Below are 20430 nucleotides of genomic sequence, written 5' to 3'. Positions count from 1 at the left end.
GTCCAAGATGGTACAACCTTAGCCATAATGGTATTTTCTAAAGCTAATCGGAGAACTTCATACACCCTTTCACATATTCCTTTTAAAACCAAGACTGATGTTCTTTTGTTGCAAATGGAGTTATGTGTTAAAGTACAGAGGCAAAACGGGAGGTTGAAGTCAATCCGTCGCTGTTATGCCACTGTGCCAGCAAAGGGAGGTTCTAACATAGGCTAAATGGTCCTGCCTCTTGTGTGCTTTCACATATTTAGCCTGCATCGCAGAATGCGCCACTCTAATCAACCGGTTTGATGTGTGAAATGACACAGAGATGCGGGGCTGTTCTAACTCTGTTTGGCTTGTGTGAAAAATGAGGAAGAACAGCGGCGGGTTGATGAAGACAGCTTTTTTGTGTCGATAAGGCCCAACATACGTGTGAAAGAAGCTAATGTTTCATCATGATGTGCTACATCTACATGCAGCCAAGCAACCAGAAAATGGTGTCCATGATGGTGACACTCCCTTTGTAAAAAAAAAAGAAAGGCATCCACAAGAGTTTGCTTGCCCTTACTAAGTAATGTTATCGCCAACTAAACCCAACCAGGAAATCACTAGTTGTCTTTTTTAATTGTCCTTATGTATTTTGATCTCACATCCCACAAAGGCCCAAAAGTGCTTTGTGTCTCCATCCAACCACAACTACTTTCTTCTGATGAGGACAGCTAATACAGTCCCTAAACTGAGGTTGAATCTAGAAAAGTCTCCACAAAGGAAGTTCTGTGAATTTAATTGTCCTCACTTCCTGTAGTAGTGACACAACAAAGAGGGGGCACTTCCACAGATAGGAACTAAGAAAAAGTGCCTTCAGTCTGAATGCTCTATTGTCATATATAAGGCTGATACACATTTAATGCAAGCATTTGATATCTATTTCCAGACCTGCTACAACTGTTCTGCTGTAGCACCAAAGCCAAATGATACCTTGAGGGATATTTCTGTGTTTCAGAGACATAAAGTTGATATGTACTTGTAGTTTGTAAAATATCAAATCAAAACCCTTTATTCTGGCAAATGGGTTGTTGACAGAGTTGATTTAAAGGATCAGTTTGAAGGTTGAAGTGACGTCTAGAGGGAAAAATGCAGAATGCTGTCAGGTGAATACCCTCCACCTCACCACCTCCCACTTATGTCTTGCAATTCTAGGGGGGAAGAAACCCAAAAGGCTTGTAGCACACTTAAGAATTTGATACACATCAAAGGGAATTTGGTGTATTCAATTTTCCTTCAAAAATCCACACTTTTGCTAAATCAACTGTCATCTGGCTGCACGTTCTTCTCGAGCTAGGGTGAATTCTGACTGCAGAAATATCAAAATAGCAGCAACCAAATGCCTAAAAGCTGCAGTTCCCAAGCCAATGTTCTGATATCGAGATGATAAAATACATTTTTTATTCACAGTGTACGTGGTGAGGGAGCATGGTCAGGAGGAAGCCTTGGTTTGTCTAAATTGCTGGCTCCAAGGTCATTTTTGCACAATTCCACACCAATGAAAACTTGAACATTATTTTGTTTGTCTGCCAATAGATTGCCCTGTTACATGGTGGCACTTAAAAAGTTTTGAAAATTGCTTAGTTGAAGATTGTGCTCACATCCTGTGTCCTAATAGAGTGCTGCACCCCCTCATCTTTGCAGTCTTTTTATTTAGTGTGTGTCTCTGTCTTTGTGTAAAAGAGACAGACTCAGAGATGCTAAGTCACTTGTGACATGTGGGATGGCAAACATCTGCTATTAAAGTCCTTCTTCTTGTATTTGCAGAGGATGGTTATATAACTCAGGTGACACATATTTAGGCCCAGAAGTCAGCGTCGTGTGCTGCAGAAAGAATTTGGAACCGACGACACCTCTCGGGTGGATAGCCTACAACTCTGCAACGGAGGGTGTCTAATAAAGCTTTTCTTGCACACCAATGGGGTTTTCTTAAAGGCATCTGCAAAAAGATATGAGTGCAGCCATAAGGATACATCATCTGAGCGCATGGAGACAACCTGTGGTGAAACTTTCAAGTAACTCGTGTTGCTCAGTGCACTTGGGGACAAGAAGTATCCAATGAATGAGCGGCTACTGTGACGATGCTACCGAGCGCTGCCGGTCGACACGCCCCCAGCATGGATACAACGAGCAGGAACAGGCGCTCAGGAGACACGCTCACTATGCTGGAGATTGTTTGAAGCCGCAATGGGAGTTAACGCATCCAAGTTTCTAGAGTTCATGTTATCAGCGTCGTTGCACTAAACAAAGACTTTGGTTTCTCTTTTCTCTTTCTCTCTCTCTGAGAGAGGGGGGGTTTGTCTGCGTTTTTGTCCGAGGCGTTTCTCACACAGGATGTTGATGATATTGGAAAGCCGGGTAAGCTCATAAAGTCAGTTCTCTCTGATGAGAACGACCTCTTCCTCACCACCACCAGTCCACAAAAGGAGCTACGGTACAAGTACATTTTTTCCCCACGCGGCTACATTTTATTTTTTTGAATGTCATTAAGAAGCAGAGGGGGCTGTTTCAAAGACAAAATGGATCACTTTGCAGCAGAGTGCCTTGTTTCAATGTCCAGCCGTGCAGTTGTTCACGCTCCTAAAGGCAACAGAGAGATTAAACCAGAAATCCCATCTTCCTCCAAGAACGGAGAGGAAATAAAAGAGCCTTTGGTGAAGGATAACTCCTCGCTTTTTGTGGTGGCGCGGATTCTGGCGGATTTTAACCAGCAGACTCCCAACTGTATTGCCGAGCAGGCAAAAATAAAGGATGAGAGCATGCCGAACCTCAGAGATGATGGAAACTCTGCCACACCTACCACCATCTCCGATCCTTCGCTCAAACAAAGAGGCAAAAGATCGAGAGGTCGAACTGAGCAAGAGTCACCTCAGAAAAAGCACAAATGCCACTATTCAGGTTGTGAAAAAGTTTATGGCAAATCATCCCACCTCAAAGCCCATCTAAGGACACACACAGGTCAGTTTCATTGGATGCAAATGTGTGTTGCTGTGAAGATGACTTAATGTGTTTCAGTTGCATATATGAGACCAAGTTGTACTAAAAACTGAGAATACAGAGGCGAAGTGCCGGGTTTCTGTTGTGTATAGCGAAATGTGAGCAGATGATCATGGCTGCTGTGTTCTGGGTCAACGAGTCTCATACAAGGATCCACCCTAAATGGATATGATGAGTGCAGTCAGTAGAGTTAGACCCGGATAGTTTCATAATTATGTGTTTATAAAGTTGTGTGAACTTTGAAATGTCCTTTTAATTTCTGGAAGGGAAGAAAGGGGGAGGGGGTCGAAAACAGTGCCACTCCCACTCAAGTGAGCTTTGTCACGGCTTTCCTTCTGAGCCCCCTCACTGAACACGCGCACGCACATAACGCCTCTGCATTGGGCAGTGTGTACACACAGAAAAACTGCAGTATAAACGTGGAAAGAAATTATGCCTGAAAATTTCCCAGCCTTCCTTGTGTTCACAACGACTCCACTTTAGTTTGTTTTAGCGGCGGCGTGACATAAATAAATCAATGTTCAACAGCACTGCATGAGGTTCACATCGCAGAATAAGCCAAGTGTGCATGGGCATGCAGAAAGTTTGCAGGATCAATCCAGAGGAGTGGAAGAATATAAAATGCGCTCCACCATTAGCAGTACGTTACGCGTGACCTTCCTGGAGGACCATATTTGCGCTTTGCATTCCGCAAAATAGGCTATAGAAAAGTGGTGCTGATGGGAAGGGTGGGGGAGATACAGATCGACTCAAATTGGGGGGTTGATAAGAGCTGTGCAGTCTCCCGTCTGCCCATAGCCCTTTGTTATGATGTGCCACACCCCCGCTAGACAGACTGCCAGCTGATCTGGCCAGCAACAGACTCAGCTAGCTGAGCCTAGACCGAGGAATCACTGCCGTCCTCTGATTTGTATACTGCAGCTCACACCTCATCTTTTCACTTCCATATGTACACGCACACAGACACATGCATCATCTTGACAGAGCAGAAAGAAAACAACTGCCTTTATCACAGGAGAAAACACACCGTGTGAACATGACCTACATATGAGACACTAGAAATACTGCGTGTGCAAGAATAAAAGGCAACTCAACAAAATTCCATATGGAGGACACTTTCAAGCCAATTAGCACTTCTTCTTCATTTGTCTATCGCCTGACTTTTGTCTTTTTGCTCTCTGCCTTTCAGTTGAGATACATAATCATAATCTTTCACAAACATTGCTTAGCCCTGACACAGCTTACGAAACAAGGTAATCACTTATTGTATGAAACAGACTAAGGGACCACATGTTCAGTGATTTCCTGTGTGACTGGTGGGTTATCTTTTGGTATTGACTGCAGTCAGGTTTTTCTTGTTAGACATGAACTGCAGCTACATCTGACAGCTGTGTAAAATAGGTAAATAGGTGCGCTCATTTGACTCGCATATATAATACGGGCTTCATAAAACCTCAGCATTATTTGTTCAATTAATTCCCATTGTATTAGGTTTAAGATTAATGTTTGCATCTACTGTACTTTGTGTTTTCGCGCAGCTTTATTATTGTTCATCAGCACCGTGCTACATGTCTTGTTGCCTTTTACGCGTCTCCTTTGTTTATTGGGAAACCCTCCCATGTTTAGCTGATTGGCTGGTGTCCCATAATTTCTGTTAATAGGGATGATTTCTGCTTATTTGATTGGTAAGTTCCAGAAGGTCTCATTTCTGCTGCCTCGCCTCAACCAAACTTGGAGCAGCACTCTCAGAGTCAACCTCCACCACTGAGCATGCCCCCCTTCAAACCAGACCGTCAGAGTTTAGTGCGGTTTTATTGCTACGCACTAGCTCTGCCCTTGTGTCTCTGTGCCTCTTAAGCGTTTCCTTTCGCCTGCCTCTCTGTTTGGATACGCTCCGGCGTCTGGCCTCACAATTGGGTTGTGTCCTATAAATTCTGATAATAATGACTCCCTCTGCCTGCTTGATTGGGTAGGCCCAGAATGTCGGTCATCTGAGTTCAGCCAGGCTGCCTCAGCCAATCTTGCAGCGCTTTCATGGAGTCAGACTCTGGCAGTGCTTCCCTTCAGCCCCTACCAGCAGAGTCAAGAGAGAATGGATCACAGCCCAGTCAGGTCCAGCCAAACACCGCTCTCTAATTGAGGAGGGAAACACTGTTATAGACACCAAACAAAGAGCCAGGGACAAGATGTCCTTACTTGACTTCTGAAACACTCAAAGCTTCTTCATCCTAGATTTTGCAGTTTTTGTGTCTCTGATTTCTCATTGTAGGAGGAAATAGAACCGGAAATAGTTTTTTCAAATTGTTTAATGTTTGTAGCACATACACACTAAAATGAGCATTGAATTCTATATTTTTATATTACAATTTATGTTCTCATGGTCTTTATTACTACCTAAAATAGTCTGTTATTGCAGTGAATTAACAGTGTCAGTGCATTCTACTTTGTAATGTGACGTATGTCTGTGTGTTGCAAGCTACTGGATTTGCAGTAAAGGCTCAATTTCCTTAAGCATGAAGTACAAAGGTGAAAGGTGTCAATGAAAACTCTGTTTTCTCCTGACAAGACCTTGACTGTCACTCCAGCCACATTAAAAATCTGTTTTTGATTTAGAAAACTACAGCAAATGGTTTTCATTTACAGTGGCAGAAGAAAAAAATCTACAGTGAGAACTGTAGATTATAAGTGAGTCACTAAGAACTGCATTGTGTTCAGTAAATGTGTAAAAAAAAAAAAAAAAGTTCCTGTTTGAGGGTCATAGATAGACAAATACATTTCAATAGAGTGTGTCCTCTCCACAGTTCAGGGGGGGGGGGGGGGGGCATTGGGGTTTAGCAGACATAGGAGTATAAACTGAATTTAAATCACTCATTATGCTGCGTTGAGCATGATGTTGAAGAATCCACAGCAGTTCAGGGGTCTAAGGTTACCAGACAGCTTTTGTCTGGAGTGGGAGGTGGAGCTTCTTTGCTGCAAATATCCCGTGGTATGGAAAATGCAGTCGTATAACGCTGATGTACAGATAATGGTGCATTTGACAGCCACTTGAAAAGCAACTCAGAGGCCTTCCTATTACTCTTTCACCACTATTTTTTCAGTCTCGTTCTCTTTATGTCAATGAATATGACCCACTTTCTTAAGAGGTGTCTCCTGGTTATTGAGTACACAACGGCCTCTGTGAAGCCTCAGCCTCAGTTACTTTGCCCAGGTCATGTCACGCAGACTGCCATCTTCAGATGAGACATGGCCCCTCACTCTTCCTCAGCTCGATCGTCTGTGCACCCCAAAGTCAGATCTTACAAAAGGCCATCTTGTCAGTGTACACTACCTATCTGAAATGTATCGAACTCACAGGGAGGAACAGGGTCAATATTGTCAAATGACAAAGGGTATAAAGACATATTTTACAGATGACTTGATGTTTTGTTTGAACCTCTTTTGTATTCTGCTGGGGTACCTCTGATACTGTGAGATGGCTGTAAAAACCCTGTAGTGTCCTAAAAAATAAGAGGCACCACCTGGCAGCAAAGTTCCACTGCCACGAAGACCCAGTTATTCATGTGTGCTACCTATTTTCAGTCGAATAACTGTGGTTAATGGCGTTTTTTTATGTGAAATTACTCCAAATTCCACATGGAAAAAGCAGCGGGAGTCTGATTATATATGCTTCATCCCTGCCAGTGGTTTTATATTTGGCTGCATTGCAACAGAGTGCACAGTGTTCCTGTGTGGCTGGTGGCAGGGATGAGGTAGCAGGGTGGAGATGGGGTTTTCCTGCTCTTGCTTGAGTCTAACTGTGGCATAGCAATGGGTAAGAACTCCACAGGGGTAGAAGAGTTCAGTCCGTCTACCTGCCACAGGGTAGGATTTTCTCCAGACATCTCTCTCCAGGCATGAAAAGAAGAGTTTAGATTTGTTTGGCACTTCATATTTTTTACCATGTTAGTATAGTCTCTGTCCACGTCTTTTGAATTGACAGAAATATTTCAACAAATGCGTGGTGTAGTACAATTCATTTGTATATATTCATAGTTCCTAGAAGTTGAATCTTAAAAACTTTGGTAGTGCTACAGACTACTTAAGTACCACAAGCAGGTTGACATTTGTAGATGTAGAAGGAAGCATATTCAGAAATTTGGTAGGGTATATTTAGCTGTCATAACTGTTAACAAAGAGGATCATCTTTCCATTAAGCCCCATGATAAACTTAAAGTTTGTCCAACACTTGATCAGCTTCACCACTTTGTGTTTAATAAAATGTTATTGTGCCAGTATGCTAAACATAACATGCCACACCTTACCAGCATCTCCACATTAGTGTTATCATTGTTAGCATTTTAGCTGACATAAGTTTACCTTAAACTACAACTTCATGGCTGACGGCTCTTGTTATCCATTTAATCTGTATAGAGCAGTTTTTTCCAAACCCTGTGAACAAAAGCATTTCTCATCAATGAAATCTGGTTAGTTCATGCAGTCCATTTATAGCTGTAGAGTATTTGTCCAATGGAAACAAGGTATTAGTTAAATCTACTTGATCCTTCGGATGTAAATAAAACCAGAATGGAGCCACCATCTTGCCTGTTAATCCTGTGGTGCAGTGTTACTACCCCAAGGAAGACATCTTTGAGACTTGGGCTAGCACACATGCCATCCGTATGTTGTCCTACATGTACTGATAGTGGGACATTTTCTGGCTCATGTTTGAATATAAGCCTGATTTGACTGTGATTAAGCAACCAAGCATGTACTGTGGACAGTCATAATACTGAATATCCTCTGTTAGGCGATCCTCTGGCTGTGCTGCTTGTGGCCCACAGGGGTTATGTATTCTTTAGTTAGCTCTGGAGTAGCTCTATAAAAGCTGCACTATTCCCCCACCAGCCCCTCCCACCCTTTTCCAGCCTGTAAAGCGAAGTAGGTGCTGAAGCGTGTTGTGTTGCGAGGCTGAGCTCCGGCCACGTCTTGTGGTATGGTGTTGATTACAAGCAGTAGGAAGAGAAGGATGCAGACCTGTGGAACACTGTGCATTTTTTTCCTCCACTGTTCAAAAACTGTCAGCCACATCTTGCATGTGAGGGAGGGACCGGCAGCACAAAGACAGAATGTACAGTAGAGTGCAGCAGGATGGGGGTGGGGTTAGATACCAGGATATTCACTGTCAATGCCATCCACTGATGTAGGTCATTTATTCAGTCGCAACTGCAGCTAATCTGATTAACATTTGAGGGGCTGTGACCTCAGTCGCAGAACCCTCTTTTGTCAGGCCATCGCTCTTAGGGTCCCATCTGAGAGTTAGATTGACTGCCTCCACCGTGTTGCATTGAGGACAGCTTGAATGAGAGAGGAAAGACAGAAATTTCTGTGCAGCTAATGTTGGAGAGAGTGTTTTCTCGCTAGCTGTGGTGTCTTTGCTCACTCTGGTATGTAAGGTGTGTCCCCCTCGTCAGCGTGATAAATCAAACTGTGGCAGACCACAACACACTGGGGTGTGGTCCTCAGGACAAATTGAGCAGTATTTTTTGGAGCCTTAGTGAAAGAGAGCCTAATCGTTTTCTCTGAGAAACACGTACATATTTCTCCTCCACTCACCATCCAGAGTATCAGCTGTTACACATTGTGACATCTGGCACTATCTCTAACCTTTACCTTCTCTTATCACAGTGTAGTGTGCCCTGTCAGGATCTGTCAGCTCATTGTTTGATACTCATGAAGGATGTCGATCTTATGTTAGCTATGGTGTCACGTTATCTGTGGAATGAACAGGTATTGTACTGGTAAGAGTCACGGACAATAGGGCCCCCCTGCTCCCACCTGCTTCTGTGAACCAACTGTAAACACCCTTTAATGACCACAGTGGGTTGTGTGTTGTAAGTTAACTTGGCTTTAAAAGATAAGAACAGTGTCTGCAACACATCAAGCATTGTTTTAACATGCACTCAAGGCTGAAAGAGAGTGCTCATTCTTTCTAAATGGGGCAAATGTGATGCGCTGGTCAATGCAGTGAAGCTATCGCTGCCTTTCTCTGAAACAGTTGAGAGGATGCAGTAATGCATGGCAAAGTGTGTGCAGGAATCAGATAGTCACACTGAACTCCACTGCATGTCTCTGTGTGAATGTCAATAGCCCTGCATGTTGACCAAGGGGAGTAAGTTACGGTTAGTACGTGCAGCCTGTCTGATTGAAATGCATTACAAGAGGGCCTCTCCTGCTGGGAGCAAGGCTGTTGCTATTGTTCAACAAAGGGAGGCACACTATTCAGCCACAAGCAAGGTCCTTCTCCATAAAGACAAAGGATGATAATACATTAAACAGTCAATGTTTTCTGAGCTTTTCTCATGACAAGTTTGAACCGATTTTCATCCAGAGCACCTGACCTACCTGCAGAGTCCTTTGTTGCTCTGGCAGAGTTTATGTGCAACTAACTCTGAATGAAGCCTCTGAGAAAACATGTTATAACGGGGTGATTTTCTTAGCAATTTGCCTCCCCTCCCACTGAGTTATTTTTCATAGACGAGCAGCCACATAGGCAGTTGCTCTGATCACAGATGTGTTTTAAATCAAGCGGTGTCTTTCTACAAACCACAGAACCTTTCACGTCATTGTTGTTATTTTTACACAAGCAAAGTCTACATATAATGCTCTGTTCACAATGAAAGGAGGAGCTGCAAAGGTCTTAATGTATATTTATTGTCCTGAACACACATGTTAGTGTTTATATCGTCTTGGCATGTAATTCGTGTAGAGGGAGAGGCTGGGTTAACCCCATCTGCTCCAGTGGTTTTTGCAGATTGAGGACTCTGTAGTCATTTTAGTATTACTCAAAATCCTATGAATGGTCTGTCTGCTGGCAGTGATGTTTGCTCATGGCTACTTTCAGGTCATAGTCTGTTGTAAACATAAAACCAAATTACAGGACTGTGCTCAGCCCTACCACTGGCATTAGTGGTGTCCCCCCTACTTCATGTTGCCAAGCTGGCTGTGCCACCAAGCAATCACCAAAGCGAGGTAGCTCCAACTCTAATGGGCTGTGATCTACAGTCTGACTCCAGTTTTACATTCTCTGCTTAAGTCATTTGCTTTTAAAAGACTATGCAGGTTTGAGGAACTTCTTGTTTTTGTACTGAGCTCAGAGATATTTCCTGCTCCGGTTCTCACTGATTCTCACTGATTCATCCACAGAAACTGTATTTTTCCTTCTCACCCAGCCGAGCTATTTACTCTAGCTAACTTATGATGGGCTCACATGGAGGTTTCAGATGTATGCTGTGTGCCTCTGCGTGAGGACACATCAGGAATGTTATCTAAATTTGTCTGAAATGCTGGTAGCTGTTGTTGGAGCAGGTGATCGAGTTCAGTTCCTGCACTACTGCCTACGTCAAAAAGAGATTTGATCTTGCCTTTGCAGATATCAGCCCTTACGCCTGGGAGACTGATTCTATTTCTCCTGACAATTTTCTGCAGAAAATACTAGTACTAATATGAATGAGAGGAGGATGGAGGGATGAGCTGTTTATTTACTGACCCACTGGACTCTGAGAGAACAGTTATATAACTGGAGTACCTGTGACATAATCACACCGCCTTGGCAGGGGGGACACTAGTACTTAGTAAAGGTGCAGTTGCGTGCATGATGTAACTCACTTTATGGGTAACTGGGTCACTGTGTTCGTTAGGGAAAAGCTTCCATCGTTTCTCCTCCCCTTCCCCCTCACCCTCTGCTACTGACACATTCTGAGAAAGACAAGCCACACCCTGTATGTGGCACGTAGCCAGACGCGGCATAACCAATCGGTGGGTCAGACATCATGGTCGCCACGGTATCCTGCTGTGACAACACTGTAACTAGATTGGTAGAAAAAGCAGGATAAGAGGAGCAGCCAGTTGCCTCTTTTCAGCAGAGATGCTGAGTAATCGCTGCAGTCGATTAAAATAGCATGGACAGTGACGTCCACCTGCCACACATGGTGTCATCGTTTCCACTCAGGATCAAAGCACCTGTCCCATAAAGCTCCTTTGAGTGACCAGAACAATATTCTCCGCAGTAACTTGTCTGCTTGAAATCAAACACAAGAGTAAATTGGAACATTGAATACTTTTCTTTTCTACAAGTCTCTCAAACCTGACTTTATATCAGCAAGAGTTTTATTGATTTGATCAATATTCATACTGTTGGCCTCAATTCCAGAAGCTGTTCATGTGAGGTCAAGATGAGTTCCAAATAACTTGAACAATTCCATTGAATTGCTGTTCGATACCTGATGCTTCCACTACTTGTCACTGTATCAGGACAGCTAGTCTGGATATCTCAGCCCCGCTCTCTTGTGTCTGTTTAAATATTAATGTTGTTGGATCTGTTACACTGGTTATTAAGCCTTAAGCAGCCTGCAGAGCTAAGCTCTACTTTTAGGCCAATAACTAATTTTGAAGTGACAGGAGGTTGTCCAGGCTCCTTCTCTTGCTAATATATTATGAAACCAGTCTAACACGAGACACCTTAGTCGGATGAGTTTCTTAGAATTTACACCCCCCTCATTTTCTGCAGGAGCTATGCTTCTAGGAAAGTGTAGTCTGGGGATTGTAAGCAGGTTTGAACAACTAAGGCCACCTTATTTAATAGATTTTTATTGTAACTTTCATCAGGGCAGATTTTTGTCTTTGTATGTATTTTATCTCCACATGAAAGGTGAAAGGAGCACCGACAGTTTGTGTGAAAGAAGAACACAAAGCAGTGTGCACATACAAATGTATATGTATAACTTACAGAGTTTAAAAGTGTTCCGCCCTGTATGAACCCACAGGAACGGTGGTGGGAAGGGCTGACTTAGTTTGTCTGGAGCTGAGGTGAGGCGTCAGGGGCAGGAACACAGGCCGTACTGTCTAGACTTGCTCTGTCTGTCTGCATGTTTTGTAACGATGCAGTATAGGGGGGAGGGACCGAGACTAGTAGTGCACCAAGTTCTTGTTTTTAAGACTCTCTGGAATCACGTATCATATGCGTGTTTGATGCTGAATAGCACTGTTTGCATTGTGGCACAGAAGGAAACCACAGAGCAAAGGAAGGTTTTGGCAGGCCTATTCTTTATGTGCCATCTATAAACATTCAGGCATCTTACTATCTTTCCCCTTTCATGCTTCAAATTACTAGCATGGGCGTGCAAATAATGATTGATAATTCTAATTGAAAGGAGAGAACCTAAATGTTTAAAGATTATGTCCTGCCCCCCCCCCATAGGTCTGGAAGGCCTGGCTGGATGTTGCTTTTGTTATTAGGAAGTGCTATAAAGTGGAACTAAACAACACAAAGCCTTAGGCATATTGGTCAAAAGATCAAGACTGCTGAGTGTAGGTTTAATGCTCACAGTTTCCACTGCAGAATGGAAAAAAAAATGCAAGATATGCAGTGATATATATATAGATATATATATATAGATATATAGATAAATATACTACCATCTGGCTTTGAGTAGATTTCTCTCAAAGCCCATTTTTATGGCTTGATGGATGGCGAAGGTTGTGATTTCCCATGTGCTGAGTCATATGTAGTTGCATGTTAGAAAATGGGCGGGGTAATAATTGTGAGTGTGATTAGCATCTGGAGCTTTGATAATTAAACTGTGCCATGCCAATTTTTTGGTAATTTATCAAAAGTGCTCTTGTTGCAGCCTTTTAGTCCCATGTCTCATATCATTTTGTTGATATCTTGGTAGTGTTTAATTTCCTTCCCCTTACTGATTTATCAGTCATACTGTATAGAATGACTTTGTGATTGCTCTTCGTGTATGAGTCACCAGTCCCTGTAATGAGCTGTTTATTACATTTTGAGACCAGAGAAACATGCACACAGTGCTGATTACACTCACACTTACAATATTAGCATTACTAAAATGACTTAGTTTACCTACAGTATGAAGTCAAACATTAAACGCTACGGAGGATGGAAGCATTTTGGGTGGCTATAACATGTTTTGGCCCATTTACCACAAATCGCATATAGTTTACATTCCTGCTCACCATTTCCCCAAAACGAGTATGACTTTTTAGACTTTTAATTAGATTTTGATTGTGTTGTTTCAACCTCTCAGGCAGCCATGGGCTCCCATTTATTTCACCACATTATGAAAGACAGCCTCCAGTAAATAGCACACTCTAACCTTGTTAACTTGCCCATATGGTGTTTGTCATATGCTAGAAGATATCATAATTTAAATGAGCAGTCAAACTTTCATCCCTGGAACTGATGCGTACTAATGACAGTCTCAAAGACACAGAGTCAGGGGTTTTAATGACTGCATAGAGGTGAATTTAAAACCAGCATGTTGAAAATTAAAATGTGCATGAAGGGAAGTTTAATTTGATAATTCAATATTGAGAGGCTTATTACTTCTGATTCAGGGATCTTCTCAATGGAACGTTGCTTTTTACCTATGTGAATCCACATCTCTCATGTTTGTTCGTTTCTTTGTTTTTTAGGTGAACGGCCCTTCCCGTGCACTTGGCCAGACTGCAGTAAGAAGTTTGCCCGCTCCGATGAGTTGGCCCGGCACTACCGCACCCACACGGGAGAAAAGAAGTTTGTCTGTCCTCTCTGCGACAAGCGCTTCATGCGCAGCGACCACCTGATGAAGCACGCCAGGCGCCACTCAGATTTCCAGCCTGGGATGTTGAAGAGGCCCCACGGCGGTAGCACCACTCGTCCCAGCTCCCTCAGCGACTACAGCCGCTCAGATGCCTCCAGCCCCACCCTCAGCCCTGCCCTCAGCCCAGCCAACTCGCCTTAAATTGAAACCCGGTCGCACTTTTCTGCCTCTAGACTGTGAGGCCCATGTTTTCATCATAACACTTTTGTTGCGCAGTTGTCTGCAACCCCCCTACCCCAAAACAACCTCTTTGCTATTTCTGCGCTTGCTGTGGTGTACCATACTGTACATAACTGCTTATTGTAGTGCAATTACTTGTGTGATCCGAAAAGAAGATAATGCCTCACCCAGATGGCATTATCTACATTCTGTACCACATGTCTGTATTTTTTAAGCTTCTGATCATGGCTAGTTCAATGTAGTTTCACGGTTAGAAGATGGAAGAGAGAAAAAAACAGACACCCTGATCAGTTTAATCAAAAATATTTTTTTGTAGTTCACTTTTCTTTGTTTGTGGAACGGGTTAGGAGAAGGGGTATACACACACACACACACACACCTCAGGATTGAAGACAGTTGCTATTTCTGTAATAACCACAGTACTAATGAGTACTTTCATTGACTGCACAATATACTCATCACTTTACTCTGGAATTCAACGGAAGTTGGATTTTACGCCCTGCTCAGGGATGGCCTTGTTAGCTTGAAAGAATGAACACGGTGAAGAGAAACATAAAGTACATATATTGCAGCCTTACACTCAACACAATTTGCACTCTACGCTTCTTTGTTGGCTTTCACATTCAAGGAAACAAGCCCTACAGTTACATGGTCATTTATACACAATACTTAAGTTCTGTACTGTCTTATGTTAAGAGGGGGTTCTTATTAAATGTATAGTAATTGCTGTGTTTTGAGAAAACAATCACTACCCCCATCTTCTTAAGGGAATATTATGTCTGTTCCCTCACTGCAATGTTGATATTCATGGACATTACACTGGCTTAGATGTGTATTGTATTAAATAGTTCTGTGCAGTCATAAGAATCTGCACTGTGTGAAGATCGGGATGATATTGGGTTAATAGTTTTTAATGTACTTATAAAGTTTTTTTAAAAAAGCTTCTTTACCTTTAAATATAGAGACAGTTAAGTTTCAAAGCAGCTGTTCATACTTAAAAAAATGCTGTCTCATCAGCCCACATTTCTAACATGCAAAATGGAAACAAAGGGACTTAAGTTGAAACAAGGTTTATCCATCTCCGAAGCACACAGGAAAAAGTACCAAAGACAAGAGTGAATGAAAGCTTTCTGTTCAGTCCTGTGAGCTGCCCTTCACTGTGGTCTGGAGCTGCTGGTTGGCAGTGTCACAGGTAGAGCCAGACGCCTGCTCATTTCCCGCCTCCTGGCTCTGTCCCTAGTGGCTGCCTTGGAGGAAACAGCTGCACCCAAAAAAAAAAAGCTTTTCAGAGCCTGTTAGACGGAGTGCTGGCATGCCATTCCCAAGGGACTCCTTCCTCATCTGGCTCTACCTGTCCTGTAAGAGAGTTGTAAAGCTCTGAGTCAGCTAAATTGTATTTGGATTGCCTAACTCGGAGGTTAAATGCAGGCCAGAGTGTTAAGCAGCTGGGCTGGGCTGCAACATCACAGAGTATGGGGGGAACAAAGCAGATATCTGCAACAAGCAGACCAGAGCGAGTAGGCACTGATAAAATAGGAGAAGTTTATCACAAGCTGAACAGCACAAAGGAGGAGACAAGCAGTCGCAGATACCCCCATTTCCTCCTCCTTCCCCAACTCCCCTCCTCCCTCCAACTGTAAAAACAGCCAGCAGAAAAATGGCTGTAATTAGTGGCTTGATCTAAACTTTAGGATAAGAGGAAAAAGAGAAATGTATGAACAACCATTGTATGTAGACAACCCTAGCAGTGTGGGTGGGATGTACCCAACTCCATCCTAAGCACAAACAGAATTCCTCTGCTAGAGAGTCAAATTTCACAATGTCAAAGAAACCATGGCTCCAAGCTCACGCCGATGAACCTGAACTCTCAAACAGCTGCTTTCAAACTTCTTTCTCACAACACGGGGGCTTTTAAACCGCTTTAAAAACATTTGAACCAAATTGAACATATCAGCAAAGTGCAGCGCTCACCAGCCTCACGTCGTCCAGCATGCGAAGCTCAGATGTCCCGTGAGAGAGCTGACTTGTGTTTCTAGACAGACATGCCTCAATAAGTTAGGCAAAAGGCACAGTAAACTTTCCATGGAAACAGGCACCACTATCAAAACTGCTGCATCCCCACCAGTCTGTGTTATGCCTGCATTTTCTTTTAATGCTTCACTGCTACACTTGGAAATTGTGCCATCCATGTAGATGTCAGACTACTTCAAACTTACTGCCATCATGAATTGCATGTGCTAACTCGACTCAACTGGCACCTGACTCAACCACGCTCTTTGCATGTAAACTTCGCCTTGAAAGCGAAGAGCGTTTTCTTTTTAGGCGATCTGGCAGGTGTAAGTCCATGAATGGCAGTCCTTGTCCCTCGTTCTCTACAACAGCTATGTGTCCTTCAACTAGCGATGAATCCGCTCTGTTACATTCTCGAGAAAGAAAACATCCCTTATTTAGATCAAATGCAGTGGTGTCTTTAAAACACCATATTAAAGAAAGAGAAAGCAGGGGGGAAAAAGAATCACTAGTTTGTAAGATGTTAGATTAGTTTCCAGGCTGCAAGATGACACTTTGAATGCCACTGATCAGTTGCTCTCAGAGACAGAAGTGAGAGTTTTACGTTTACCATTTCTTAACAATTAATGCTTCAAATTGCTGTTAAACAGCTTTTTTTCTTCTTTTTTTTTCTGTCCATGACTATTTCTTTTTTCATTCTAATTTTTGACCTGGTTTAAAGTGTAACTCTTGCAAAAAAATGTAAAAAAACAAACAAAAAAAGGAATTTTCTGAGTAGCTCACCATCAAGCATCAATCAGTTTTTAATCTATAATCTGCACATCTTCCTCAGGGTCGACATCTGCCAAGCAGATACGGGACAGTTTGTCATTTAGTTGTTCCATCAGTTCCTGCACACATATATCAGCCTGCCTCCCCTTGGTGTTCCTGGGTGCTTAGTGTTCACTGCTGGTCAGTGTCCGACCACACTGGAAACACAGGAACACCTCAGCGCAGGCCCAGCCCCTTTGCCTACTATATGTCTTGATATAACATCCTACAGTCCTGTCATGGATGTACTCTGGAGCTGTTTTCAGTGAAATGCCCCTTTAAATACCTTCGACCATTAGCGTAAGTGGAATTACAGAACAGGAAGCGCCTATCGTCTGAAAATAAAGTGACTTTGACAGGATAAACATCCCAGTCTATCCATCCATCCAGACTGCACCAGTGACATGTAGGCGTTCACAGGCAGTGTCTCAGAACTTTTACTCTCACTGTAACAAATGTACTTGAATAATTCCAACACAAAAGGCCATTGAACAGTTTGTAAATGTCCAGTTTTACTGTACTGGCTTTTTTTGTGTGTGTGTGTCTAATTATTAACTTCTCTGAAGAAAGGTGTATAGTCATCTGCTTTTCTTGTTTAATTTTCATGTTTTTTTTATTTTCTAGATTTTAAACTTATTTTTCAGGTCATATTAGCAGTTTTTTTTTTCAACTCATCTCATGTGTTAAAGTTGACTGTTTTTGGTTGAGCAGTTTAAAAGCAGAATTTTTGCTTCATTAACGGGGTCTTCTACCCATTTAATCAGGAACATAAAATGCTCTGTTGATGTCAGGATGCGGGTCATTGCCCGCTGTCCAGAAATTCTTTATAGTCGGGGGGGGGGTGGGAGAACTTTGGGCGGGTGGACACCTCTTGACCTCTACGTATGTCATTTTCAGATTAAGTAATCAATTTGCTTTATTTTCCTAGATCATTTTCAAGGTTTTCCATAAAGATAGAGACCACAGCATTGTGAGATAGCAATGTAGTCATTTTGTTTATTATTCTTGTTGATTTCTTTTGTTTCATGACATGTTCAAGGTTGTACATTTTTTTTTTAAATCATACCTCTTGAAATATTCGACTTTTGTTTTACCTTCATATCTTTTCAAAACATCCATTATGTAGCTTGTTTCCCAGATGCACGATTATTCGTCAGTTTTATTTGTCCCTACTTGAATGAAGAACAAGAGAAAGAGAGACATTTTTCTGTAAAAAACAAACAAAAAAAAAACAAAGCAAAACACTGGGCTACATTTTATTTTAAAAAAAAAACATCCCGTGTTGCCAGGTTCTGCAAGTCTTTGCAGGTGAAAGAATTATATTATAATAAAAAACACATTCTTATTACCATTTCATGTTATGAAAATATTTAAAGATCCCTGCCATTCTCCACATAGTCTTGGTTTGAGCTTTTCCTCATCAACCATACGCTTGTAAACACAGTGAGAACACAGACTTCTGTTAAAAATAAAAAGAAGAAATGGACAAAAAAGGCTTTGAAGAATAGATCAGTGCAAGGTTTCAAGATACTAACAGCGTACCGATTAATATTTTCTTCTAATTATAAAGATTATATAAAAACAAATTAATTGTTGCCAAGTATGTAAACAACTAACAGTTTATATAAGAAGTGCATATGTTCAGTATGTCACTGATCAGTGTCTGCAGAAGGACGACCATGATCGACACAGTTGTGTGCCAAAACTATTGTGGTGACTTCATAAAGACGTTGAGGGTAAATAACCTAGCTTCTGTCTGACATTTAACAAACTTGTACAGTTTTATGGCGTGTGACATGTCTTTCTGTTATGTACAGGATTTAATGCAGCAACTCTGCACGTTATATGCAGGTGCTCTAAGTTAAATTTTCCTTTTCTTTTCTGCTTCATGTAAACATTTTGAATGTGTAGCTTTGTTTTCGTTATTTAATTTCATCTTCTTTTTTTTTTGTTGTTGTTGCTGTTCAATACTCAAGCGGTGTATAATGGCTTATTGCAGGTATTTTTTTGACATAAAACGGTCTTAATGTTAATAGGCGCCCAACCATTCCAAAGGATTGAGGATTGCGTTTGCTATAAATGTGCTGCTTCTATCGACCCGATGCGTTTTTGTAGTTTATTGAAGTCTGTCCTGACTGTGAGGCTTTACACGTTGTGAGTCGTGCACATGGTACCTTTCTCCCACGTTGTCAAGCGTTCTTTTAGGCTCTTTCTGGAGACTTAAGGTAATTTGAATGAAAACCTAGGATATTTAAAAGTTACAGAGCACGTCTTCCCTCAGAACAAAGGCCTGAGGCTTTTACGATAGCTTTTTTTTCTTTTGTTTGTTTTTTTCCAAGAGGCAGCCACAGAGTTATAGACTGGTTGTTGAGCGTTGTTACCAAAGGCTTTGAAGGGAAAGATGAATGTTGCGGTAATTTTGAATCCATCACCTTTTTGTACTGCTGGGTTCAATTTTATTTGCTCTATGTGTTGATAAATGGATGTTTTGCTTGATATGGACCTTTTTCCTACATCTCAAGTAGGTAACTTTATTACTATTTTTTTTTGCTTTTAAAGGTAACGTGAATGAGCAAAACTCATCAGTCATACGAGCAAACGAACTGAGTGAGTCTAAAGAGAGGCGCAAGAAAGCGCAAGAAAGCGCAGTGTGACAGAGAAGCAGACGTGATCTGTTGGTACCCTTCGCTTACTGTGTGGTCTCACTCAACTGCTTGAGCTGCCACAGTGCAGCGTTTCTCTGCTTAATGCTTAAAGAGGAAGTCTTTTGGTTATTGTTGTCCTTAAAGGATTAGTCTGTTCCAGGTTTTGCAGCACATATCGCTGTCAATGACCTCACAAATAGAGGGTCTTTCACTAGCCTTTTGGTTCAGTTTCCTGTACCTGTTTGTCTTCAGTGTACCTCCTCAGTGTAATGTTGCTCTCTTGATACCTCTGTGTGTTTCTCTTCTGCCCCTCACCATCAGTTGCCTGTTGTAGTGGCTCCATGGTGCTGCTTCCCCTCTTAAAGCACCAGTATAATCTACTCTGTAAATAACTCTCAACTCAGCTATGGCCAGTACATTCTGCAATGACCTCACTTAAACCTTCAGGTGACACTTTTTTTGTTTTTTTCCTCTCAGCAAACCAAAATCACTACATTCAAGTATTACAGTTGTACAGTTCCTTGGATTCTACAGACATCTAATGTGCTGGTCTTAGCTGCTCTGCTGTACCTTTTTATGGCATTATTTTTTACATGTTAGACAATATATTGTGACCATGTCCTATGCAAATATGAAAAATAACAGATTGTTGAATAATGTTTGTTGTCATAACTTGTATGCATGAAATAGTGAGGTTTACATTTGGAAATAAATTCATAAAATAAGCCGCCACTATTTGTTTCTTCATACTTATTTTCTGTTTAACAGATACTGTACATTCCGGAAGAAATGTTTTATCCCTTGGTAAAATTAGATTCTTTTGCACTCTTTAGTCAGTGCTGCATGTCTGCTGCCGTGTACAGTAAATGCTAAATGTGGCTGGTGCCAGCAGAGAGAAAGCAGTTCAGAAAAGAGACATTTCCTGTATCTTTTCCCCCACTGACCGCCGCTTCAGGAGACGAGCAGCGGGTCCCGAATGCAGTGATTCCAAAGGGAGAGGTGAAGATGAAGACAAATCTAACTCACACAGTCTCTGAAGCAAATGTTGGACCCTTTTTACACCAGCCACTCATTTTCTGAACAAGCTCACGGAAATGTTTCAAACCAACAAATAAGACAAA

The 20430-nt window shown here is 42.0% G+C and overlaps 1 protein-coding gene across 1 annotated transcript; it reads left to right on the top strand.

The window, feature by feature from the left end:
- Nucleotides 1–2147: 2147 nt before the first annotated feature.
- klf13 (Kruppel like factor 13) lies at nucleotides 2148–20041 on the top strand. Its single transcript, XM_072385880.1, has 2 exons — nucleotides 2148–2985; nucleotides 13498–20041. The coding sequence occupies exons 1-2, from the start codon at nucleotides 2508–2510 to the stop codon at nucleotides 13803–13805; spliced, it is 786 nt and encodes a 261-aa protein (XP_072241981.1). The 5' UTR covers nucleotides 2148–2507; the 3' UTR covers nucleotides 13806–20041.
- Nucleotides 20042–20430: the final 389 nt, after the last annotated feature.

This window comes from Leuresthes tenuis, unplaced genomic scaffold (genome assembly GCF_036924035.1).
Source record: "Leuresthes tenuis unplaced genomic scaffold, fLeuTen1.0.hap1 SCAF_5, whole genome shotgun sequence".
In the NCBI taxonomy this organism is placed as follows: domain Eukaryota; kingdom Metazoa; phylum Chordata; class Actinopteri; order Atheriniformes; family Atherinopsidae; genus Leuresthes; species Leuresthes tenuis.
The sequence above is the reverse complement of the archived record's forward strand: the minus strand, read 5'-3'. Positions and strand labels throughout refer to the sequence as shown.